The sequence below is a fragment of the Neovison vison genome, chromosome 1, assembly GCF_020171115.1.
Source record: "Neovison vison isolate M4711 chromosome 1, ASM_NN_V1, whole genome shotgun sequence".
Lineage (NCBI taxonomy): Eukaryota > Metazoa > Chordata > Mammalia > Carnivora > Mustelidae > Neogale > Neogale vison.
In genome coordinates, this window is record NC_058091.1 from 26,745,923 (window position 1) to 26,773,779 (window position 27,857).

At 34.5% G+C, this 27,857-nt stretch overlaps 1 protein-coding gene across 2 annotated transcripts in view; it reads right to left on the minus strand.

Moving 5' to 3' along the window:
• The window catches only part of LIN28B (lin-28 homolog B), a 121,603-nt gene extending 111,127 nt beyond the window's left edge, over positions 1 to 10,476 (minus strand). The window contains exons 1-2 of one of the 2 annotated variants that reach the window (XM_044236255.1): positions 10,467 to 10,476; positions 9,438 to 9,625 (exon numbers count right to left, since the gene is read on the minus strand). In XM_044236255.1, the coding sequence (XP_044092190.1) occupies positions 9,438 to 9,625; positions 10,467 to 10,476 (198 nt within the window). Of the gene's footprint in view, positions 1 to 9,437; positions 9,626 to 9,944; positions 9,976 to 10,466 lie in introns of those variants that run through there. The other variant, XM_044236250.1, reaches the window with a different exon arrangement.
• Between the last annotated feature and the right edge of the window lie 17,381 nt (positions 10,477 to 27,857).

The following is a 27,857-nucleotide window of genomic DNA, read 5'->3' on the forward strand; positions in this document are numbered from 1 at the left end:
TAATACCTTATGAAATAACATGTATTTAAATAAAATTATATACACCAAGTAAGTTGAAATGCAATGAAAAACTTCTAAATTAGTGAAATCAACCCATGCTGAGTCACAATCAAGCATCAACTATTATGCCCATTTTTATACACCAGCTTTATTATAAGTCTAATAGAAAGAGATTTTTTACAGAGCAGAAAGGCAGGATTTACAAGTGGCCCAAGGAAAAGATAAGCGATGAATAGTTCTGATCCCAGCTTCTCTGGCTTGATCAAGTGGGTCTGCAACCTGAGCCAAAGGGCGCAAATTCCTCACCATTCAAAATTCTTCAATGGCATGGGGGAGGAAACAGTGAAAGGGGCAAACGTGCAAATCCAACTGTCCTTAGATTTAGTATTCAACTAAAAATTTTAATTAGAGAGTTAAGTAAATGAGCTCAATACTGTGTGATTAAACTTGGGATTCATAGATTAACCAGTCCTAAAAAAAGGAAGCTTTGTTTTCTTATTAAAAATGAAAAAAAAATTACTCATTTATCTTCTTAAATGTGTGACTTAAACAGAACTGTGTTAGGTATGTGTCTCTGACATAATTTAATCTATTTAAGGAAGTTGTTGATAGTGGAATTAGTCTCCAAGTACCAGTGTTTCCATATCATAAGCAAAATGATGTATTATTAAAGTCGTACTTTGGTAAACCAGTTGAAAGAATTCATTTCAAGCTCCACAATATATCAAAGATCCATGAAGCTTTTAAAGCAATAGGTAGAACCTGTGTTGTCAGACTTCTGTTACAAACTGAACTAAGGATAAAGAATTCCCCTGAATGAAGAAAATGTTAAGATAAAAGAATTTAGGCATTATAGTATCTGGGAATATTCTAGCTACTTACTATCAGTAATAGTCTAGGCAACTGCTTACAAAGCCTAAGGAAATAAATGGTCATGAAGAAATCATGGCCAGAGTAAAGTTAATTTGAATTTTACATAGAGTCTTTAGATAATACAGCACAATAAAACTGAACAAAAATCTTCAAGTTTTGAGCAAACTTAGAAGATTTTGAAATAAATGCCAACCTAAGACTAACAAAGTAATAAATTAAAGTTGGTTTTGATTTTAAAAAGTGGACTGTTATAACAAAATGTTAAAGCAGCTAGTAAAAGTTGTGTGTTATTAATAGCACAGTAAAATTATTCTAAACATTGGTAAAAAAAAGTTTCTACATAAGAAATCTGAAAACTATGTATTTTAAGACTGATAAGAAATCACTGTATTTAGCTCAAAATTTGAAAGCTAACATTTATTACTTTATCATAGTTGACCCCAATTTAAATGGGTAGAAGCTGCATAAGTAGGTTTCATAAAAAAGTGAATGGTTCATGGGAAAAATGATCCACTGCTTTTATACCTTGTATGAAAAGAATGAGAATTGGAAAAATCTTATTAAAAAGTTTGCTAGAAAGAAGAAAATAATATGTAGCAAACTGATGAGCAGAAATCTTAATCTTTATCACCCCACAATGCTTTACAACTACTATGTGATCAATAAAAAAATAGTTGAATAAATATAGTACCAGAAATTTTTCTAGAGTAACCATTTTCTTACAAGTTAGTACTTTTACACAGTAAACCATCTTGTCAATTAACACCTCTAAGATTGTTTACTCAGTTGAGATAGAAATTCATTAAATTTCTAACAAGAAATATGAGTATCAGCAAGCCTTATTATGCCCTTTAAGTAGGCAATTAGTTTACATTGCATGAAAAAGTACCATAAGGATAAATGAAATCAACACAGAAGATCAGTTGAAATGCATACTAATTAATCTCACTTTCACAAACATAGAAACTACTAGTAAAAAAGCAAGCAGAAATAACTCTGAGAAAAACAACAACAAAATCAAAATCAAGTGTGGGCTGGATTTGATAAGGATACTGAATTGTAGTTTATGTCTAAGGTGATAAAGTTAAAAAGGGCCAGGTCAATTAACCAGTTACTATGACATATCAATAATCATACAGAAAACTAAACTTCTTGTCGTCAAGGGTGAATGACTATAAAGAGACACAAGGGAACTTTTGGGGGAGATGAAATGTTCCGTATCATGACTGTGGTGGTGGTTCATAATTTGCCAAAACTCATCTAACTGAAACTTTAAGTTAGAGAATTTCATTCTATATAAACTGTATCTTAATAAGCAGAGAATGCCAAAAATAAATGACATGAGCTTACTTTTAAAAATTTTAACGGTTTACATGATGAGAGTATTAATAAAAATATAGTGCTCGAAATAGAAATTTGAACTAAAACCTGGTATTCTTACATTCTTAAATTATTTTCATGTATACTACCTCAATGAGCCCTTTCCCTAACTCTGAAAAATGGGGAGGAAAGATATTAGTGAACACATTTCACCTATAGGAACACTGAAGCTCAAAAGAAGTGACTAGCCAAAACTAAGAAAACCACCAAGTGGCAGAGCCAAATCCAAACTTCCATTTCTGATCCTTTATCCTTTAGTCTACTGCACTACCACTTCTTAGTAATATTAACTATGTACAACAAACATCACGGAGTGCTTACTATCTCTCAGGCTCAGTGCTAAATGCTTTACATGTGTAATAACATTTAATCCTCATAATAACCCTATACAAAAGTGGTTACTGTTTTGTCCCCTCCCTTTATGGGACCCTAGGCACTGACAAGATAACTCCCTTCCCCTACAAACAATGAACAGGAATTTGAATACTGATCCATTTGACCAGAAGCTATACCACTATATAGTACCTCACAAAGATTAAATACTTAGTTATACAGCAAAAGGTATTAAATTGTCATAGCAGGTCTATTTAAAATAATACTTTTTCTTTAGCTTATACTTAAGGATATACAAACTGGATATGTACAACTGAATACTCATATAAAATCTCATGATAAAACAAACTATTAAAACAACCTGTATAACTAATTCATTTCCAAGTCTCAATTTATATCCTGTATTTTAAACAATATTAAACACTATGACATAAAATTATAATAAAATGTTTTGTAGTTTACTATAATGTTAATTAAGATGTTAACATTATATAACACATTTTCCCCAATTTTAAAGAGACCACATTAAAGAAGATACCAATTTAATTTTCTACTATGAATATATGCCACTGAAAATAACTTATCTGTGATTTTATTGTGACTAGGTTACATTTTAGTTTATTTATTAAACACACACTTGCTATACAATTTTTATAACAACCTCAAAAGTTAGGTATTAATTACTCCAATTTGCTGCTGGTTATAAAAAGATAAGACAAGACTAAATCTATCAAATGTCTATAAATCTTAGGTTAGACAGCATTTCCAAATTGTCAAATATTTAGATACTGGGGGGTTCTGTAATTTTCAGATAATTTTCCAATTTGTTACTAGATGGAAAATAAGACAATCTTGATATATCAAAATGCAATATAACAAATACTTTTGTTACTCATTCAATAGAAGTACTCATTAAAAGATAATTTCTAAATGTACCCCACTGATCTACAATATATTTTCTTGAATATGCTACTGTTAACTTTTCAGTATTAGAAACTGTTATAATCAAATTATTTTAGAGAAGAATATAAACCATTTAAGTTTCTTATGGACTGTGTATGTTACAATGTCATAACCTATAGTAACTGTATGTTGAACAAGCTGTATTTCTTATTACTTAAAATTCAGTGAGAAATATCTCAAGATATAATTATAGAATTGATAATAATTTAAAAACTCTATTTCATATGTAGTTCCAAATCAATACAAAAGAATATCATATTTAAATATGTTTCCAGTTTAATTAATCAGAAATAACCTCACTTTATTTGTTTAGGTTATACTTGGATTAGAAATAAAAACCCAGCACACCATATTTTTAACTAGTAACTTTTAGGTTAATCACAATACCAAAAGAACTACTCAGTTAAGATATATAAAACTATCTGTAATTTCTGAACAGAAAGAATTCTGGCAAGTTTAAATAATAGGGCTTTCTTGCTGCCCCAAAGCAACAAAATTTACAATGATCTCACTTTTTATCCACCATGTTGAATGTAGGCAACAAAAGAAGTTTTTAACCTCCTATGAAACCCAAGAACTCTCAGATTCTGTTAAAGGTATGTTAAAGTTGTTATGCTAAATACTTGTAAGTGGTTTCTCACATATTTGTTTAAAAAACAATTCTTTGATTTATTGCCTTCATTTTTTGTGAATAGTCTTTAAAAAAAATAAAAATAAAAAATAAGAGGAAAATACAATAATCTTTATTCATTTTTTTACTGAAGTATAATTAATATGCATCAATAGTCTTTAACATGAGGAAGACTATTTTAAACATGTGGCCAATTCACACTTCATTATTAAATTGAATTAGGATAAAAATATCTTTTAGAAGTAAACAAAAACAAAACAAAAAAAAGTGTCTTGAAAATGGACCAGCATTTGAAAATCAGAAAGAAAGTACCTAATATCTTTTAAGACAATGAAAGTCATAAAATTTTGATTTAAATGTCTTTACATGTAATTTTCTAATTAAATAGTTTTAAGGCATTTCATTTAGGATTCTTCCAAATTGGTCAACTCAGCAAATCATCTTGAAAATTTGGTAGTTTTAGGAACCATTTTCAAAACATTAAAATGTGTAACTCACTAACAAATGAGCTGTAACTGCTAAATGGTATTTTTATAATTGCTAAGATTTTACTTTATCTAAATAGTTTTTGACACTGACATTTTCAACAGCCCCAAGAATAATAGTAACCACAATTATTTTCCATGTGAAAAATGTTTTCATGCTAAACTATGATAAAAATAAAGATGGTTAATAAATTGGTAATGAAATATTATGAAAAAAATCATTAAACAAGAACATACTGGTGTAAATCTGTTTTCATAAATTGCCTAATTAATAACCACTGAGACGTGAACTGTCTGCTACATCAGCTGAACTGTGTATAATACATAAAATTTTCATATATTTAAAAACTATTCATCTCCAAAAGTTTTCATATCCTATACTGTTAATAAAAATGCTTTAAATTTATCTCAGTTATACCAATTATTCTTATTTCTTTTATTTCCATTGCTTTGAGATATTTTCTGAGCAAAGTAATAAAAGGAACATAAAAAATATAAATCGTTGTAACGCGGACATTTGTGTTTTTCATTAAGATCAAAGTATAAGTCAGAAATAAAGAGCATAAGAAGAAAACATCAATATGTGGAAGGTAAATTAAGAATTCAAAACCAAATTATTAATAAATATTTAAGCTTAATCAAGTAATGGTAGCTAAATTATAGACATTTTGAAATTACACTTTTCTCTCCAGAAAAAAAAAAATTCTTATATATACAGTGAAATAAATGAAATACATTTATGTTAAGAATTCTTTATACCATAGTGATGGCAAAGAATAACAGATATATAACTGAAAAAGCAAGAAAATATTATTATGCAAATAAGCTGAAGAGAGGAAAATAAAGAGAATGGATTCTGCACCCACCCCCAACAAAATAAGTTTTACTTTTTCTTATTAGGTAAGAAAATGACTTTGGAAATAAATAACAAAATTTATGTAAAGAAAAACTTACATGATAATAAACATCAATAAGTAGTTATTAGGAAACACTGCCCTACTCCAAAAAGATCTAACTTTACCATGTGAGTCACCTAAACTATCATTAAATATTTAAGTTCTGTCAAAGTTTATAATATTTCAAAAGGTTGTAAGAGACCTCTCCAGGTAATTTAAACATGTTATCCCATAATCTAACTGTGGATGCAATTTCTTTGAACTTATCAGTAACGATAAACTAAAAGAAATATTAATTATTAGCACTTACAAAATAATTGTACTCTCACTAACAAAATTACCTTAGTAGCAACCTAGACTTACAAATCTGTACTAACCATGTATGTATAATCTTAATTCAATTAAGAGACAAATCTCTGTGCTTTGCACTGGACTCTCAAGTAAGAAATTCCTACAAACATATCCTATTTACAAACTAAATCATCATCAAGATTTTCCAGTTTTAATTATTAAATATTTTAAGGAACAACTAAAAAACAATAAGCTGTATTCAGCTTATTGTTAAAATTCAAAAACATAGTATCTATATATTCTTGTAAGTTTTTAAAAGTATTATTAAATGCTATCAAGTTTCCAAATTAATGTGTGTCAAAATACACATATTCATTACCAGCCCATAATCATATGATCATTTAAACCACAAGTTAATATTAGGAAGTCAAATGAAGACTGTCATTTTTAAACTACCAATGGTCACATAACATTCTCAAATAGCAGAATCTCTCTGCATTTATCAAAAAGTCTAAAGATAAAGAAAAGTACAGCACCTAAGTCATGTTTATTTTTGAGATGTTGGTGACACTACAGAGACTAGAAGAAAATGTGATTGTATTCTTGCCAACAAATTTTAAATAGAATTACGTCAACTATGAATGTACAGCTCTATTTTAAAACTACACATGCATGTATTCTCCTCATTTCATAGCAACTAAATTGTTCTTAATGTGAAATTCTTTGCAGTAGAGATTTTTTTTTGTTATTCCTGTTTATTTTTATGTATTTTATTTATTTATTATTGAAATATATGTAGTCAATATTTTTTAAAGGAAAAAAATTCCTGGGAGCCATGGCATGAACTTTTAGATATTATGTCAAACTAAATCATTTTTTATTTCCCCAAATATATACAATTAAAAATGTTTCATAATACTTAAAAAATACCTAGTGACACACGTATTTCTAAAGACTAAAATAAAAAACCCCAAAACTATTCCATGTACTTAAAATAATGAGTAGATATTGGTCCAGTTGAGCATTTAAAATTCCTAATTACCAACAATGGTTATTCTTTCATAACAAAATAGTATATAGACATAATGGAGGAAAATCTAATTTTAATTATACATTAAACATAGTATGTGTTCCAAAATTCTCATACAGTAAAAATGGCAGTAAAATAGTAATTTGAAAAGTATTTTAAAAACTTTTGTTAAATGGTCCTGAGCTGTAACCTGATTGTGTAAGTGATGCTGACATCATACCTGCAGATATCATTTATAAACATCTAATTATTGCAATTGCTTGGCTAAAATCTGTAGGATTCCTGCCTTGTTCAAAACAATTATTCATATGATTTATATGCAATTTATATGAGTCTCAATATAAGAGAAACTCCTCTACCAAGGCATCTAAATCAATAAGAAAAAAAAAAAAAGCAACTGAAAACTACATAATTTTCCTTTAGGAAAAAAGTGAGATATGTTTCAAAAAACGAATATTGTAGCCATCAAAAAAACTCCTTGAAAAATCATTTTCTAATTTTAATTTAAAGAGTATCACTGCTCTGGTTTTTTACATCACAAAAATTCTAATACTTAAGTTTTATCAACTTTTTTACATACTTCTTCTTAAAAATGTAAGAATACAAATATACACATTTTATGAGAATTTTTCTCATACACCATTTTAATACTGTTTTATTGGTAAATATGTGATTTGTAACATAAGATAAAAGGAAGTTTAATATTAATAACCAACATCTGTACTCTAGAAACTCTACACTATCTGTAAATAAAACTTTTCCAGCGATATATTATTTCATAATTCAGTGGGTACACTTGAGTTTAGCAACATATAACCATTAAACAGCTTAAATTTGGATTAATTGTGGTTCTAAAGATTAATGCTGGTTAATGAAATGTCTAATATTTGAATGTATTAAAAGGTAAACACAGGAAACCAAATTATAACAAGGTGTGATCAAAGAAGAAAAGGGCTATTCTTTTTCATTCATCTATAAAACAAATTTATGAGATCGTAAAGAACAATTTAACAACCTCAAGAAGGTTCAAAGTGGGGAAAGCCAGAGCCTGAGAGAAAATGGATTTGTCAATGATTTCAGTCATTCAGTATAGGGAGGTAAAAAAAGCAGAAAATGTAGGTTCATTTTACAATAAAGTAGGGGGCATAAAATCCAGTAGCCTGTCTATGGACTTCTATTTATATATTTAAACCTTGTTTCAATTCACAGATTATGCTGATCCTTCCACATGTAAACAGCCAATATTGATGGCAAGGCCCTTAGGAAAGGAAAACACACACCACACAGCAAGGTCAGGAAGCTACCAACCACCACAGGACAACAGATCAAAACAGAATGGTTTCATATGTTTCTATTGTTTATATACTTAATTTGAAGATGATATTCCTTGGGGAGTATAGGAGGTTGTAAATATTACCAGGAACATGCAACACAGTATCAAATAAAATATATACTTTTCATGCAAAAAGTATCTGTCAACCTGTAGTATTGAGAGCATTTCATTCAATTTTTTAAACTTAAATGTATCTGTCAACCTGTAGTATTGAGAGCATTTCATTCAATTTTTTAAACTTAAATGTCAAGCCAAAATAAACCTCTTTGGTCTTAAATCCCTTTATTCCTAAGAATTCCTTACAGAGAATTACCTTCTTTCAATGAAATAATCAAGCTCACAAATTGTAATTTTTTTCTTTTTACTAGATTAAGCAATAGAGGAGTGAAAATGGAAGAGGCATTAATTCACTTGTTTCCAGGTTAAAATTTTGAAAATGATAAGCAATGACATTCTGTTTGGTATTTAAGCATCTTACAAAATTACAACATGATATAAGCAATGGTGGAAATTTATTCAAAGTAGCAGAGGAGAACATTTTAAATATACAAACTAGAGCCACAGCTGGCCACATGTTTTTTGAGTTCGGCTTCTTAAAGAGACAGTATCCTTGGACCTATGCCCTAAAAGGGAGCACATTTCCAAAATGCCTGATTACCAAACATCTTCTCTTGACATTTCTTCAAACCCACAGTAGGCCAACGGTGTTCTATTTTATTTTACTATAAAATCAAATTATTTTTATTTGATTCTACAAATGACTCTCCGGGAAGCAGAAACAAATAAATAAGGGAAGCTACTGCGACTAAAGATACCAAAAGTAAGGGAATCCAGATATTTCCTATAATAGCAATGTTTTTAAACTTAAAATGATTACTGTCTCTTCATTCATTTCCCCACTCATAAACTCTGCCTACGCGACAGAGTATATTGTAACCGGTAACACCGGAAGCCACGCTATAGCAGTTTCGCTGTCGAATGAAGAGGGGAACTTGCTAATAATGTCAACCAGCACAATAGCAATGAAATTTCAAAGACTTCATTTTCTGATTAGTAAAAGATACACAGTAAGGGGTCTGTACACATACCCTAAAAACCGAATTAACTCAGGATGGTAAGGAAAATTTCCTTTTTCAGTGTATGTCCATTGACAAACCTACTGACCAACTCCAGCACATGGAAAAAAAGAGAAAGGAGGGGTGGTTAAAGAAGTTTGGCTTACTTGGTGCACAAACACATCGACTGGAATTTCCAAGGGGCTTCCCTCTCGGTTTATCATGGAGATGAATCCAAATCCCATTCGCACATTGAACCACTTACAGTGGCCAGTTCCGTGCAGAACCTGGGATTCTTCCTCTGCCTGCTCCGGCAGCTTCCCGGGCTCTTCTCCACCACCTTTGCTTGCCCCGCCTAAGTAGAACAGGACAAAAAGAGTCAGTTAGTTTGGATTCCCAAACTGTTCACTGAAAGAGAGAGGAAAAAACAAACAAACAAACAAACAAACCTGATTGGGGCATGGGGGGAAGAAATAGAAACTCAAAAAAATGGTTGATTCTTTTTTTCTACAGAAAATATTTAAAAGGAAAGGGTTAAAAGGGGGAAGCGGGAGAGGCGGGAGCCACACTGTTCTATCGATCACATCAACTTCCACTTTTCTGTACATACATGTACTTTTTCATTTAACTCCATTTTCCAGCCACATATTACAGTACAGCATGCGATATTTTACTTGCGTATTGCTGATTTAACACTGATCCCATTTACAAAGAGAAATTTTCAGCGAAACTATTCTCTCCTGAGGGCACGAGGAGGAAAGAGAAATCCTGAAGATGGTTACAACTAGTTAGTGCACATGCGGCAGCAGCGAATCCAGGGTTATTTGCACTGTGCATTCCCCTCCCCCCCCAACAACTTTCAATTAAAGTTGGGGTGGAATGGGGGAGGGGGCAGGTGTATAAAAGTTTTCTTGGGCTCACTAACTGAAACTGCGCTTAATCACACTCAAACAATTCAAACAATAGCCCACTGAAAGCTTTTCAAGTTGTGAATCAGTGTGGGCGGTACAAAACATTTTTGGAGATCTATAACAATAGGTTGCAGAAAGCCCCATTGCGCAATGGGGAGCGGGGGTAATGCCCAGTACTGGGGTAAAAGGGGAAGGGGGGGACGGGCAAAGAAGGGTGGGAAAGGGGGAGGGTGGAGAGAAAGGAAGAGAGAAAATCACAGTAAAACAATAGAAAAGAAAATTAACCTTCGGCCATGTTGCCCCACGGGCCCTCAGCTCCAAACTCGTGAGATGAAAAGTTTCCCTTTGGAACGGAGTGATCTTCTGCATCAATCTAACATCTTGATTTTGTGCGATCACAAATTTAGCTCGCATGGTCTAATGTGCTTTCCCTCTTTTGATTTTTTTCTCTTCTCTCTCCAGTTTCTGGGCCCCTGAGCCACGTGACTTTGTCAATTACATGCTTTCTTGCTACTAATTTCACCTCGGATCCTTAAGGGGCTGGCAAGAGGAAGAGATAACCAATCGCCATTTCATCTATGCTGACATCAAAATAATTTATGAATGAACATGAAAAACTCAAACATGTTATCTTAAAGAGAATTTGAGACGCTTCTTTACTATAAATCAGAATGCTGATTTCGTGCTTTTACTTAACCACAATGGAGGGTTCCTATGAATCGTCGATTTAGAAAAACGGCAGTCATATATGTGCACACGCGTGCCTTACACACAAGCCTGTCTAAATAATCTCATTTAGGGGGAAAAAGCCATTTAAATAAAGCAACCGATGTTACGCTTTATTTTCCCTCCCTAAGAAGTCAGCTGCTCCATAGGAGTAAACCTGCCCAGAGTGCAAATTTCATATTTAATTCAATTCTTAGAGGAAAATATATAATTTACAAACGATCTAATTAAACCTAATTACATCTCCACGAAACTTTGGATAATAGTAACATACACATACAATAAGACGAAAGCGTACAATTACCTGATCGTGCCCAGAAATTTTTTTTCAAATTTTAAAATAAGACCCTACCGGAAAAATCGCTAGCACCTTCACGTACTCAAATTACGTTTAGGTTTATCATTTCTGAACATTTTGAAGGGGGAATTGTACTTCACAGGTTTCTTCGCCATCTCTTTCCGGGGGAGGAGATGTGATTAATGACTTCCTAAATAACAGACCAGTTTTCCAGCCTAACATAGAGTGAACCTCAATCAGCGGCAATTGTTCCCCAAGAGCAAGACGACGTAGGGCAAGGAGGGGGAGGGGAGCGCCAGGCAGGGGAGGTGAAGAGGAGCCGCCAGCACAGGCGGCTGCAGAGCCAGAGAATGAGGTGGGGGAGGAGAAAAAAAAAAAAAAAAAAAAGCAGTGGCAGGCGGGGGGAGGGGAAAGGAAAGAGGGCAAGTGGGAGAAAAAAGGTAAATTCATATCATATTGATTGGACCCTGACATTTAAAAAGTCCACTACCAATGGACAGACGAGTCAAATAAACGAAAATGTAATAACGGATTAGGCTCCCACTGTCCCTTCCCTGGCCTGGCCCCAGTTTCAAAATGCTTATCTTTTACCTTTCAAATTGATTCAAACGATCGTTGATTACTAGATGCTGACTCCAATATTACCGCCCTCATCGAATACAATAAATATTATGGATCAACTAGAAATGCTTTACTTCCTTTAAAATATAAAATACAACCCGTTTTTGAAACCTTAAAAAGCCCCACCACTCTTTCCCCTACTATACCCCCCATTTTCTTAAACAAGCAGTTTACGGAGAAACTGTACAGATACCACTTCCCTTGGGCAAAGCTACTGAGTTGACCCTCCCCCCACCTTACCCGCAATCCCCCTCCCGGCTCTTCAAACATGACTACACTCCTAACTCCAGCCACTGTTTCTCACAAACTAAAATGTGGGGATTCTGAATCTAAAAGCATTTGAAAACCCACAGAATGCACCTATTTACACCTCGTCCCCATATTAAATAACTAAATATAAATTCATACTAATTGGTTCAGAACTGAAATAAATGGGGGCATGTAAATATGTTTTTTTCAGCCTTTTTTGGTAAAAGGCATCAATCAAGACTGATCAATTTGGAAAGATTTTTCATGTTTATTTCTTTTGTTGCTTCCCAGAAAAGGAGGTAAAGCTTTCTCATTTATTTACTTTGGGGAGAATAACCATGTTCTAGCTGGTAGGGAGGGAAGCAAAAATGTAAAAATCCAAATGATTTTGCAAGAGTAACAAAAGTCCTCAAAAAATTATTTGCTAACAAAACATTTTTAGGCATTAATTACACTGACCTATAATGAAGTAACTTTAACGATGGCATTTCAGGTTAAACATTTTACATAATGTTGAAATATAAAAAACTAATTTAAAATAAGTTATTTGTTTTTTATATCTTAAATGAGAGAATTGCTTTTAAAAATCAACATCTGATAAAAAAGTTAACATCTGAAAAAATCAACATCTGGTAACAGAAAAACAATCTGAAAAAGTATTCATGGAAATTAAGGGTAAGTGTCATTATTTATTAAAGTAATTATCATAAATTTCATAGACTAGTATAGTCTAGTGTTGTCACCAACACACATTTATGGTAAACAATATTTTATCTGTAAGTTTATTTTTAATTAGAAGATAGTTTAATCATCATAAAAATCAGAAACAATATATAGGTGGATTCTGAAACCCTTGCTAATTGTTAAATTTTATGAGATTCAAACCTATCAATCTATATATGAAAACTGTGAAATACCATAACTGGACCACATTGAATGATATGGTTATGAGAATCAGAGCCTCGCCTGATTGGGGGCCTCCAGTATTAGTGGAATTAAGGTAGGGTTCACTGGACTGGTCACTGGTGTCAGAGGTTATCGACTCATTCATTTCCTGAGAGGGACATCAGCCTTTCAAGTTGTGTAGAAGGCTTTTTCCAACTGGGAACTCTGAGAAATCCTCTAACATTCATTCACAAAGAATTTAAGCCAAATACATGTACATACCTGGGGGATGGGGAGGAAAGACAGAGGGAGAAAAGAGAAAGAGTAAAAAAGGAAGAGGGGAGCAAATTGGGAAGGGAGTGAAGGAAGGAGACACAGTGAGACAGAAAATATCACCATTTCAGGGACATGGCATTGTCGTTTAAATAGATTCATCTTTTCTGCTTAAGATCTTTTTCTAAAACTAACCATAATCTCTTTAAGCTCTAAGAGTGCTTCTTTCTCAAAAAATAGTCCTATGAATCTCCTAGAATGCTTTCTAATTTGTCACCTTCCTGAAGTCTTCTGGTTTTAATTTTTTTCTCATTTCCTACTTGTTTTTAGTGCCAGAAAGACCTGTGTTTGACTCAAAACGCATGTTTTGTGAAAGCCAAATCTTTTAGTAGTTTATCATCAAAATGTTTCAAAAATGAGTTCAAGTAGTTACAAAAAATCATCAACACACTGGGGAGAAAAATTAAGGAATTAACCTGTCATATGTCTGTTCGTCATCACAACCTAAGATCTCTTCTTCATTTAAAAAAATGAGGTACATATTTTTTTGGATGTTTTCTTTCTTTCCTTTTTTTTTTCCTCCCAAAACTCCAAGAGTACAATGCAAGGAGCCTATAGAGGTGCCAGAGCCACCAAAGTTGCTGTCAACTATAAGCAATGAGTGACTTCTATTCCAGCAGAAACAATGCTTCGGTTCTTCTTAAAACTAGGAGGAGGGGCCGTGGCACTGCGGAGAGCGACTCCACCAGCGCTCTCCTCCCGGCAAATAAGGCTGGGGTCTGCAGCCCCAGCGCTGCCTTCGCAGCCGCGAATCTTCCAGCGCAGCTTGCGCCCCAGGGTCGCCAAGACCCCCAGGCCAGCGGATCCGCCCTTTCCCTCCACCTCCCGCCCCAGCAACTTCCTGTGCCCTTTCTCTCCCCAGTCACCTTTCCCTTTATTCATCTCATCCCCACCTCCTCTCCAGAAGTCAAACACCTTCCTGGTGATTTCTCACTAATAAGGGCTTTTAATTTTGTCATTTTGTCCCCAAGAACACTAAACAAAAGAAACTCTTGCCTTTACTATTATGCAGGCAACACTTGGCACAATCTTCTTTTACTGCATATGTATGGCACTTATAATCTGGTCCCTTTATCTGTGAGATGTCAGACTGTCTGCTATCTAGGAGAAGTGAAGTCAAAGGGGAGCGCAATCAGAACCCGAGATTGACCACCCCCCCCCACTCCCACTCCCCCATCAAGTCAAACCTAAAATGGAGCTGTCTTCAGACAGAACTCTGGCGCCGTCCTTTCGGGAAGCCGGGAAAATGTGGCAATGCGCCTTTGGAGACCAGGAAAAGACTTATGCAGGGAAGGGGGTGGAGGGGCAGCTAGGGACCATTTTAGGGAACCAACGCTGGAGCCCGGAGTGACGTTTGCCGGCCAAAAGCTGCGCACCCACACGTCGTGCAAACTGTTCCCGATCCCTCCCACTCACTGCGTATCAGTAAACTACTCGCAAATTACTTTTCTTGAAACTGTTACAATACGGAGTCAAGTGAAAGGGTACTTGCCTGGGTGCACTGGTCTTACAGTAGAGGCACTTCAGAATTGGGGGAGGGGGTAATTTTGTTTGTTTCCAAAAAGCAAAATTCCGTTCTCATTTAATTTCCTTACCTGGAAGCAAAATGCTCTCGCTTAAATACAATTGTTCCAATTTGAGGATTTTTTGATATTTTTTAGACAGCTGTAAAAATCTCTTAAATTTTTTCCTTAAATATCTTTACACATTTCCCCAGGTGTAATTAAATTACAGAAAAACAGGAATCGATTAGCATAAAGCTGAAGTTTTCCAGATAAATTGCCTTTAAATTTCAAAAGCAAACAACTTTCTTTCCGTTTTGATCAGTTATCTTTAAAATATTTAAAGCAACACAATTAATTCAGAAAAGAAACATTATTTTAAGACCACCATTTTGTAAAAACTTTCTTTTTTAAAAAAACTGGAATAGAAAAAAATCCTATTCTATTAACATACTTCTCCCCCAATGAAAAGGAGAATTATAAATTTTGTTATTATTCCTCCCAAATATTTTCTGAATTGTGCTTAAAACTTCCTTAAATGACTTTAATTGGAACAAAATCATTTGGTGATAAGCATTACATTACTTTGCCCAAAATAGCACAAAAAGAAGCTTCATGTTTTATTTGAAAAAAATGAGTTATATTTTTCACCTATAATACTTGAACATGTATTTTTCATAATTTAAGAATATTTTTGCAGTGAATATTTTCAGTTTATAGAAATTACACTAAATAATATAAACATACAAGTCTTTCCCTGTAATGAATGAAAATTTATTCTTTAAAACTTAATCTCATCAAAAGAAATAATAAACTGAAATAAGAGTATAGACTGCTTCCAAGTTATTTCTTTAATATCTTCACTTTGGGTTTATTTGCAGGAAGGAGACGGGTAGATGGAAAATGGAAAGGAAAAAAGAGAGCAGAGTAAAAGATTAGGCAAGTGAGAAGAAATCTTCAGGCTTTGAAGATGCCTACATGAGAAGCAAATCTGTGGAGAAAAAATATCTAACTATATACTGAAGACCAGGGTTGCCTGGCTTGCTCAGTTTGGTAGAGCATGGGGCTCTTGATCTTGGGGTAGTGAGTTCAAGCCCTATGTTGGGTGTAGAGATTACTTAAACTAAATAAAACTTGAGAAGGGAAGGAAGGAAGGAAGGAAGGTAGACAGGAAGGAAGGAAGGAAGGGAGGAAGAAAGAAAGAGGGAAAGGGAAAAGAAAAGGAAACTGGAGGCCAGAGTTCTGGTCCCATTTAATGACCTTATGACCGTAGGCTAATCATTGACCTACTCTGGGTCTCAGTTTCCTCATCAGCAATGTGAGGAGACTGAACCAGTCAATCTTAAAGTCTTTCAGCTTAAACATAATCTCTGGAAATAAACTTTCTTTTGGTCAAAGAGGAGCCTCTCCCTGGCCAACACTTTTAGTCACAAGGAAACACAGACATGAAACTTTATTGCAGTCACTTAACACGTTGGTGTCAACATTATTTCCCAACAGAAAAGAAAAAGGTCTCTGAACTGCCTCCAATTTGCCACCAGAGAAAAAATACAACCAGTAGTAAGGAGCAACTAGTTGGTAAATGAAAATATTGTAGCAACTTTTCAGAATCTTCTAGTTCAGGATACTGATTAAGAGCATCATCTCCATGTCAAAGGATTCACTCTAGAGAAAAGTAAAGTGTCTGTCAAATAGCAGAGCCTATCAGTGGCTTCCTCATTAAAAATTTGATCTCCACTACTTCCTCTTGCTACATGCAATCTTATATTTAAAAAGTTTACAGAATAATAGAATAACAGCTTTTTATTTGTACTTACTAATGCTCATAAACTTTGTCATATTACAGCACTTATGTTTTGAAAATAGTATTTATCAAAAAGTAGACCCAAGACACTAAATTCAGCACAGCAGAAACCAAAATACTACATTATCATCAAATAGAATTATTACTGAAAAGTAAGTTTTCAGTTAATTTCAGTAATAAACAGTTTACTTATGGGGCATCTGGGTGGCTCAGTGGGTTAAGCCTCTGCCCTTGGCTCAGGTCATGATCTCAGGGTCCTGGGATAGAGCCCCACATCGGGCTCTCTGCTAAGCAGAGAGCCTGTCCCCATTCTCCCCCACACCACCCTCCCTCCCCCAGGCCTGCTTCTCTGCCTACTTATGATCTCTCTCTGTGTCAAATAAATAAATTTTTTAAAAACCTTTATAAAAAGGTTTACATATCAAAAGTCCAGGTTTTACAGCACACCTAAATAAATAAAAGGATATGTATATTTTAAAGTCTAGGTTTAAATTGTTAAGAGTTCATATGATTTATTTTTGCAGTACAATGAGGAACAAATTTCATAAATGTTCTTGAAAAGCAAAATAAATGGAGCTTCCAGATTAAGAAAATTTCCTGAATCATTGAAAAATGTTTAATATATCGTGCTTTTTATGTTATAGTAAATTATCTGGAAATAGCACCAAGTGTTACCTTTAAGTTAATTCAAACAGGTATCTCTAAATTCCTATTTTGTTATGGGAGTTACAAAAATGAATAAGCAACAAATCTCCATAAGCATTTAAATATCTGTTATCTATCTTGCATGAATAACAGAAAAGGAAATCACAAAATCCAATTCTGCTAAAATAAGAAGGAAAAGGAGTTAATTAGAATATTTCTTCCACACAATTCTGGTGAGAGTATGAGTTTATAGATGAAATCATCTGGAGTACAGTAGGATATGGTACCCTTCTTGCCAAAGTGGAGTCAAGTTTTCTTATATGCCCCCAGTAACCTTTTTATAACCTTAGTCAAGTTAAATATTTAATTGGAAAAAAAGTAAAGACTAACCTGGGGCTGATGACACCTGGTTGAATGACCTCATCATCTTCTGAAGAACCTAAAATCAGAGAGCTCAAGTCAGTACTACATTAATTGCCTACATAATTGCCTCTTCTTCAGTTTAATGGCTTATTAGAAAGCAATAAAATGCTTAGGTGTTTGACTCTGTGAAGTGACCTGTAAACTTTTTTTTTTTAACAATTTAAGACTTACCCAGCAAAATCACATAACCAATTGGCATAAACTTGCCTTTCATTCCTATTAAAGGACATTGGTTTAAAAAACATCTTAAACAAAAACATTAAGATTACTCTTAATTGTTCACAACCCAATTTCATGAAGAATAGTTTGAAATTTTTTCAGCTTTACACTGTAATTAAAAAATCCTAGTTTTAAGCCACTGTTAAAAATCAACCTAACTGGGCGCCTGGGTGGCTCAGTGGGTTAAGCCTCTGCCTTCGGCTCAGGTCATGATCTCAGGGTCCTGGGATCGAGGCCCACATCGGGCTCTCTGCTCAGCAGGGAGCCTGCTTCCTCCTCTCTCTCTGCCTGCCTCTCTGCCTACTTGTGATCTCTCTCTGTCAAATAAATAAATAAAATCTTTAAAAAAAAAAAAATCAACCTAACTTAACAAAATTTTATTGATGAACTTATTTGACTCTTCAAATATTTTAGAAGATAAATCATGAGACTATAATTGTGGTACTATACCATTCATATTGGGTCCATTACATTTATATACTATGTGAGAAAAAATTGCTTTAATGGTAGTATACTTAATCACTAAGTATATTTAATTAAAAGTATCTAAGATATATGAACCTACAACTTAAAAAGAAAAAAGTTTTATTTCAAAAATATGAGTAAACACTAATGTTTTTAATACATCCACTGGCAGATCTCATGACACAATAAAACTTGAAATAAAGAGGTTACCTGGTAATGAAGTAGAAACTGCTGACCACTGAATTATCATTTTTTTCCTGGGTTTAGAGTTATGGAGGTTTGGAAAATAGATTGGTTTGAACATGCATCCACTCACCTGCTACCACCCAGGGTTGTCTTTTTCCCTTAACCAACCTTTATACACTACATCTACCATATCAACTCATAGAAAATAAACCATTATGTGTAAATTCTTTAAGTTGCAATCTAATTTTCTTCCTAAAACGAAATGAAGGCTTTTCCAAGTGCAGGGTTCTACTGAATGTTGACCCAAGATTCTTCTTACAAAGGATGACAATTCCACTGAGCAAGATTTGGAAAGAATAGAGGAAGAAAGTGAACAAAAGGCACGTGAACCCCTGTATATTAAGTCCTTCAGTTATTCTGTGTTTACAACCAAAAGACAGAAGACAATGACAGACCCTAAATTTAAGAAAATTCATTATTAAAACTTATTGAAATAGTTTCCCCTTGTATCAAACCTATGGTTGTTTTGTCTTGTACCTCTAAGTGGGAGTGCACTTAAATATTGTACATAAATTTCAGCAAAACCCTAGCTCATGTTTTCCTATTCTAAAAACCCACAGCCTATGCTTGATCTTCTCTATGTGCTTATAGTTCAGAAAAGTTCAAACCAAGATATTCGAAAGACGTGTAAAAATCAATACGGATTTGTCTAAAATTTTTTCAAATAATTCATTTAATTATAAATGGCAGATTTAATAAAGTGAAAATCAAATGGTGTAAGAAAGTTAGCTAAATGCTACTATAAGTTTGAATGATGAAGGTGTTCAGATTTTTCACTATTTAAACTTGACATATAATTTTTTTTGGTTTTGGGGTTTTTTTTGACAGTTTTAATATTATCATCCCTTTCAAAGAAAAAGTAAGATGGAATTATTTAGACATTAATATACTGTATTGACGTTAGGTAATGGTTTAAAACTTTTCAAAAACAAGGGTAGGAAAAAAATAGAATTAAATTTAAAGATGGATATTAAAATCTGACCATCCAGTGTTTACTGAACAACTATTTCAGGAATGAGACAAATGTTAAATGTTCCTATCTTTACTATGGGTGACTACATTTTGACCTGAATAGTAAAGAATATAAAATAAGACTTTAAATGCATGAAAATTCCAAAAACAGCTTTTTGTAATTTCATACATGAGTATTTTCATTTAATAATAAGAGTTTTTGGTAAATTTTAGAAAACAAAAATCTAATTGAAACTGTGATATCCTAAAATACCCTTCTCTGCTCCTTCACTAGAATAATCTCTTAATCATTTAAATCTCCACTCAGATGTCTTTTTCTTATTGTTCCATACTGAGTACAATGCCTCTCCCATATAATACTGTACTGTAATTGGCCGTAATAGCCCATGAAAATGTTCCCTGTCCCAACTTGACGCTATGCTCTGTAATGGTAAAGGGTGGAGGGGATTGTTTATATTTAGCTCATCATTGTAATCCCAACATTCTTTAGTGTTCAATACATATTTTTTAATGAACCAATGACTTAATGAATTTCTGAACCCCAGCAGACTATTTCTAGGATTGCTTTTATGAATTAAATGGACTTGTATACAAAATTTTCTTAAAACCATCTTTTCATAAAAGAGAATGTGACAGGCAATTAATCACTTGACAATTGCTAATGTGAAATATACACATATGAAGTGATTTCAATACTTTTACTTTATATATACATATACTATTATAAAATTGCTTAACTTATAATCACTATTTACTACATTCTTAGATTTCACATTTCCTCCTATTAAAATATGTAACAACATTCTTCTCAAGTACTTTACATATTGTTATTAATCCACTATTGCAACTATTCAATGTAAAAGAAAACTATTCTTTACTATATGCTCTAACTTATTTTAAAATTGCCAAGCTCTTAAGCCCAAAGAATTGAGTAGTAATAAATAAAAAATGCTACTACATATTACTCAGAACTTTATTTCAATTCAGTTTACATCATGTTAGTTTTTACTTCTTAAAAGAAGTTACTTTAAGTTGCCGAAAAACAATTTAGCAATAAAAAATATTCACTATAATAAAAGGAAAATTATTTCATTATTCTCATCACTATAATTTCTCTACATTTAAAAAGATATCTAAAATAACAAATTTTGTTTCTCTTATTATCAGTATATGTAAATGCAAAGTACATTATAGTTTACTAAATAAAATATTCACTTTAAGGCTTATAATAAAAATTAGCCTATTTACAATATATCTCAATTATCAATGAACTAAATAAATTCTTTGGAAAGCAAAATAGGCAGCAACGTGACTCTTCCTTCTTAGAATACTTGGGAGGAAAGTTTTTAAAAAATGACTATTTAAGATCATATAGCAAACATTCTACATAAACACCACAGTAAAGCCTAAAGCACAATACTTTTATGTTTTATTGCAACTTAAATATAACATATACACATTTGAAATAAAATATTAGATATAGAAGTTCAATATTAAAGTCAATGCGTATGCTTTATGAAAATGTTTTCTTACTCTGTTCTCTAAAGGAATGCTAATATGTATTAAAATCCTTCACTGTAATTATTTTTTTGCAAATTGAGTCAATAGATAAGTTCAAATGTTGCCTAAGTAAAATCAAGATATATCATTTTGTAATTTCACTGAATATCCTACTGTAATTTTAGATAAAACTGAAAATGCTGTATTCTCATCTACACACAGACACAGAAAAATCAAAGAAAATTACCTACTTCAAACTAAGGTAAAACAAATATTTCCAGATGACTTTACACAGTTGAAAAACCATTGTTATTGGAATGTTAACACAGGAAAATTCACATTTCTTAAAATGCTTAGAACATTATCTTGAAGAATGAATTTTTATTACTTTAAGAAAACATTTTAAAATTGCATTTTTATACTTATGAAGTAAATTATATTACTTTTTACTATTTATAATACATTATGTAAACACTTAACCTTAGAGGCTAATATCTATAATACAGCTGAAATACAGAGATGAATTTAACTTTCACAACCATTTTATAAACTGCAATTTTATTGGTTTCACATAAAATATGAGCAGCTCTAGCAACCTCTTCAAATACTATAGTAAAAAAATTTTATTCTGGAAAATAAAAAACTTCAATAAATAACTTAATTCAACTGGCAAACTGTCAAGACCGTTTAAAGGCACTATGTTAAACGTTAATTGGTAAACAATTCTTTAACTTGAATGTGAATGTTGTAGCATAATTAAGGCACAGCAGCCGGTTTTGCTAATGAAAACTGTATTTTTCACCGTAAGAAAGAATAGTTCTATAATAAAGCTCATAGTTGAGTCACTCTTGGGGTTACACTGAGTAAAATAAAAACAATAGTGGTTTTAGATTAAAGAATCAAAATAATGGCAAAATTCCTGTCTTATGAAGCTAATCACATATACTTTGAAGGCCCACCATATCTGTAAGATGAAAACTTTAGAGTAGCTTCTTGATATGGTAAACAAAAATGCCTCTAAATAAACCTAAACACTTCCAGTTAATTACAGTATTAACAAAACAATTTTATTTGATAATACATTTTAAGTTTTAATATACAATATTAATGGTTAAAAATTTATATCACAAGAGATTAAGGACTAAATGAGAACTTTCAGTGCATTTGAAATACTTTCAATAAACATTTAACAAAGATCAAGAAATGTTTTAGAGGTTGCTTACCCTTACCTCACTGCCAGTGATCTAATGGTGTAATAAGTGTAATACTAAATAAAAATAATAGGATTTTAAATAGCAGAGAAGATTATATACTAAGAGAATAATGCAAAAAGATAAAACAATTTACAGATTTTTTTCAAAAAATTTAAAACAACAGAAAAAGTAAAATCTCTTTTTGGTCTGTACAGCATAGAATATTTTAGCTGAAATATTTTTGAAGAATCTGAAAAAATTTTACATAAAACAATTGTTTGAAAAATATAAAAGTAGCATTTTGGTTCTTGAATTCCCAAATAACAAACAGTGATTTGAAATATGTAGCAAATTTAAAACGTGTTTTTCCACCATTAGAACTGGTCATTCAACACTAAGTCCTTTTTTCTATATAATTAAGCTTTTGTTCAGCCATGAAAAAACTAGAAACTGATTGCTTGAAAATGAGCTGCATGCCCTTTGTCCTGGTTTGTCACCTTTGACCCTTAATTTGATGATCCAGCATATCAACCCATTCTATTTTTAAGAAAATAATGTCAAAGTTCTAGGCCTAAAATAGTACTTTTTACAAAAATATTAAATGTATCACAACATTCCTTTTCAGGTAATTTCTACAATGGTTTCACACTAGTGTTCATTTCACAGAGTACAGAACTCAATAATATTGTAAGCAATAACAGCCTGGTGTTTATCCTGCTTCAGACAATAGAAAATTTCCTCAAAGTGCTAAATCAAGATCATTATAATTTCAAAATTTATATTTTTCTCTTTCTTTAGAAATTGCTTATATTATATTATTGTTTCTAAGTAGAATTTAGTTGAGCGATTTCTAACCTTATTAATTTCAATAATCACAAGTTGTCATGTTGATTTTGATAGTGCCAGAATATAAACCAGAATAAAAATGCAAATATCAAGTTCTTACTCAAACTTACAGTGGTATCAACTAAAAGTGTAGTTTTTGAGAACTCATTCATTGCTTAAATTGGTTTTAAAACCTTGTCTTCATCTAAGTGACAGCTTTCGAAGAAAGGAAAAAACTCTAGCATTGATCCCATTGATTTTACTGACATTATTCAAAATCAATTTTATACAATAAATTAAGAAATAAAACTTCTCTATCATAATTTCTGGTTCATTTCAATACAGCTGGGTAAAAAGAATACATAAAAATATGTATGAAATGTAATGTATATATTTCCTACAGTGATGATGTAATTGAACCTCTATACAATTTCTGTGTACAGTTTTCAGTCAGATTTAGCAGTGACCAATATGGCTGTCTTGGTTCAGCACTATGGTCAGCGACTTTATAGAGTCACTGTTTCAGAGAACTACAACAGAGTATACATGCACACAGTGGGCAAACCAATGTGAGTCTCTATTTCATATATTCCTATATATGTTCACATGAATCAATCTTAGTTTTTTAATAAGGAATTTTCATTGTTCTGAGTGGCAAGCTACAAAATCTTTTTTTCTTGTGGCTCATCAAAAACAGTACTTATTTAAAAAGATAATATAGTTCCTTTAAAAGGCAAGAAAATTACATACAGGTTCTAAGCATTTAAACATTAAAACTGGAAATTTGTAGACTTACAGAACTTTAAAAGGAATTAAGATTCCACTAAAAATTATCAAATAAGAAAACTCTTTAGCTGACAAAAATTTGCAATGGCCCTTTCATAATCAATTACTTCTAAATTGTTTCATCTATGAATAATTTTTAAATTATTTAATATCAGCTCAGCTATGGATTAAGATAAATGTTTATAGGTCATTTTCTGACTGGAGCCTACTAATATTGTCCCCAAAACTGGTATTTATGAATAGCACTTTAATTATTTTAAAGAGACATCAGTCCTAAACCCGAGGACTGTTTGGCATGTATGTTTTATTTAAAAGCTTAGTTTTCCTTTATTCATAGTTTATAAATTATAACAGCAAGGTGTTACAAATACCAAAAAAAGTTATACATGATCAGATAGCAAACAGTATCAAACTATCAGAGAGGTAAAATCTGTTTAATCTTTTTCTTCAGAGTAAATAGGATTAAAAAAACTTTAAACCACTTTATTTACAAAAATCCTGGTGTTTTTTTTGGAATTTACATGTGCAACACACTTTAAACCATTCTGAAGACTAACTTTGACCACTACCATATTAACACTCAATTTGCTTCACTTACAAAGTCTAGTGTATTTCCCCCTTAACAAAGATTTTTTAATTTAAATCCTGATTAATTTCACAACAAATTTTTCATTGTTTCTGAAAGAAGTTTGGCATAGACAGATAATAAGATACTGCAACTGGACAAGGATTAATGAGAACTGATCCTCAAATCATTTGGTTCCAGATCTGTTGGCAGAGAAGCACCTATAAACAGTTCTTATAACCAATATGCATTACAAATTGATCCAGACACTTAAATTCTTAACATTTTATTATCAAGCAATGATCAGTTGATCCCATTTGCAAAACAGAAAAGTCAAATCAAGCATTTTATTCATTTGTAGTATCTTCCCCTCCCTACCAAGTACTAGAAAGAGGCCTGTATGAGTTTAATTCCTGAAAATGTTCAGTAAATTTAGGCATGATGTATTGTCCTACTTTATACATTCAGAGATAAATAATTTGGGAAGAAAGAATTCACCCCCAATGGACAAATGTCTAATTATTAATCTCAGTGGAATACTCATTATTACGCGTTCTGTTGTTAACTTACAGTATAAGTCCTCTCACATATGTGCATATCCATAGCAGAAAAAAATGGCATAAATTTCATCACAAATTTGTATTTTGAAAATCACATAAACTGGCATAAATTTCCAAGAATGTAATTTTAAATTTTAAAGTTCCCCTGAAATCTTTTATAAAGTTAAATTGTGATGTTTCATAACTTACTGTTGGACTTAAAATTTTGCTATACCAACAAATGCGTTTCAGAAAGCATTTTTACATGTCACCCAGCTAAATACGATAATCATCTGGACAAAAAGGAAATATGAGGATTTTTTTTGATCAGAGTAAAAAATCACAAAAATCCACCGATATTGTAAAATGTTTTAAATTCATTCTAACATGAGTTGCCGTGTATAATTTTAACTTCCACAATATTTGCGACTAAGAAATAAAAATAATAAAACAGTAATACAATTGCATTAACAACTGTAGATAAAAAATCTTCAGTGAAGAATTTAGTTCTATGAACGGTAATCATACCCGGTAACCTTAAAAACGTGTGGGATGAAAACAAATCCACAGAAAGAACAGAAAGGAACTCAAAGAAACACAGGAACCTAAGATTTCAGTCTGTGTTACATGAAACAATTCAAAATGGCGGACTATTACTTACATTTAAGAAATTTCCGCAATGAGGACACTAAATACATACTTTAAGAGGTTACTCGAAAACACTCAATATTTACCAACGTGCAATTAAAAAAAAAAAAAAAGTTTTGCAGTACAAATCTTCCTAATGCACCGCTTCCGATGTTCCAGTCAGTGGTCGGTTAATGCTCCTGCGAATGCATCGGGGTTTTTTTCCTTTTCAAACGCAACCTAAATCCAAGTGGGATTTTCTCCGTTTTCCTCAAATCCTTAGTTTTAATTCATTAATTTATACCACCACTACCGAAGCAAAAAGGATCCCCGACGCCTGCCTGTTACAAAGCAGCACCGCTGGCGAAGTGCGCGAAGGGCAGGTGCGGACGCCCTCTGCTGGTGCGGCCCCGCGTGTCCGAGGCGCCAGTACCAGCCGCGGGAACCGGCCGCCGGGACCCCAGCCGGCGCCGCACCATGACGACCCGAGTCGCCCGCGCCCCCTGCCTGCCCGGCCCTCCCGCTTCCAGCCGGCTCCGAGCGGCGGGCGGCGACCGCGGCGCAGACACTGGGCGGCCGCGCTGGCGACGCAGCGCCGACACCGAGCGCCGACCCAGCGGCACAGAGCTGGGAGAGAAAGGTGTGAACCCGGAAGTACATCGACCGCCCGCATCTCAGTGGTAACACGGGGGCAATAAATCAGGGCCGGAGAAGGAAGGACGCGGCTCCGGTTCCCGCACGACAACTTGCTACGAGACCTGTCACTTCCCCACCTTGCCCTGTCCTTTCCCCTCCCTGGAGCTCGCGCCTCCTCCTTTCTTCCTGCTCCCCGGCACCGAGCTCCCCTCGACGTTGCTCACGTGCCAGACCCGGGGCCGCGAGCGGCGTCCGCACCCGCGCGCACACCCGGCCCCACTCGCACTCGCCCGGCTTCGGGGCGCGCTGCTTACCTCCGGGGCCTCATGGTCGTGTCGCTAGCCCGGGTGTGAGCGGGAGAGAGGGTGTGAGTACGTGTGTGGCGTTCAGTCCGGGGGGACGGGGCGGAGGAAGGGGCCTGGACTCTGTCACTTCCTGAGGGAGCGCGGCGGCCGGAGACCCGGGAGGCGCGCGGCGGGGCCGGGAGGGTCAGCACATCGTGAGCGGGAGGGGAAGACGCGGTGCGGAGGGGCCGGGGAGCGAGGGCGGCGCGCGGCTGCCGGGCGCGGAATCTGCTGTCGCCGCCGCTCCGCCGCCGCAGCCCGGCGGGTGGCTGGGCGCGGGGAGGAGGGGGCCGGGCCGGGGGGCGGAGGGGGGCCGCGGGCGCGGCGGCGGCGGCGGGCTGCTCGACTCGAGCCTGCGTCAGGCGGCGGCACGCGCACACCTGCCCGCCGCCGCTCGCGGCCGCGTCATTGGCTGCCTGCGCCGAGCGCGCGAGATTGAACTTTCCATTCATTCTCGGGCTGGGTTGGTGTGCTCGGCGGTGGCAGAGCTTTCCCCGCCGGCTCCGGGGGAGGCGCGCCGCCTCCTGCTGTTGGAAGGGCGCGTTCCCGCGCGGGGTGTGGACGCGCCCGGTTGTCGCCGCCGGCTGCTCCAGTGAAGGCTTCGAGTGTCCGGGCCTGTCACTCTGATCCCACAGCGCGCTGCGTCTGATCCTGGAAGAGCCTTAGACGGAGGTGCGCCTGGAGGGAGGCGGGAGCGAAACCGTAAGAAGGTATCAAATCGCATCCTCAGCCCCGGCCGTCTTCCGCTTAACAAACGCTCTAGAGGTACCGTGCAATAGTGAACGGCCAACTGTGCACTTCCAAGTAATAATGGTACATATCTCAGAATCCACTAAGTGTCAGAAGCTTGGGGAACCTACTATCAGCTGTGTTGCATATTGCACTTCGGTTAACAGTAATTACTCAGCCTCAAATTGAATACAAACATTAATTATCTCACGAAGTACCAAAAGATCTGTGGATACCTAACCGTGGAATTTTGGTATATTTTCCCAAACAAATATCATTGCCTTCTCACTTGTTTTCTACTTCATGATTTCGCAGTTCTTTCTCATCAAAGTTTCTCTTTCTACTCTTAGAGCAAATAGTCCTGGTGAACCACTGTCTGACAGTGGTTGTGATCTGTGATGTGTGATCTGGACTGATCCAATACAGACTACAGACAGTTCCTGACTTATATGATTTAACCATTTTTCGACTTAAAGATGGTGCAAAAGCAATAGGCATTCAGTAGAAACCGTTCTTCGAAATTCTGAGTTTTTATCTTTTCCAG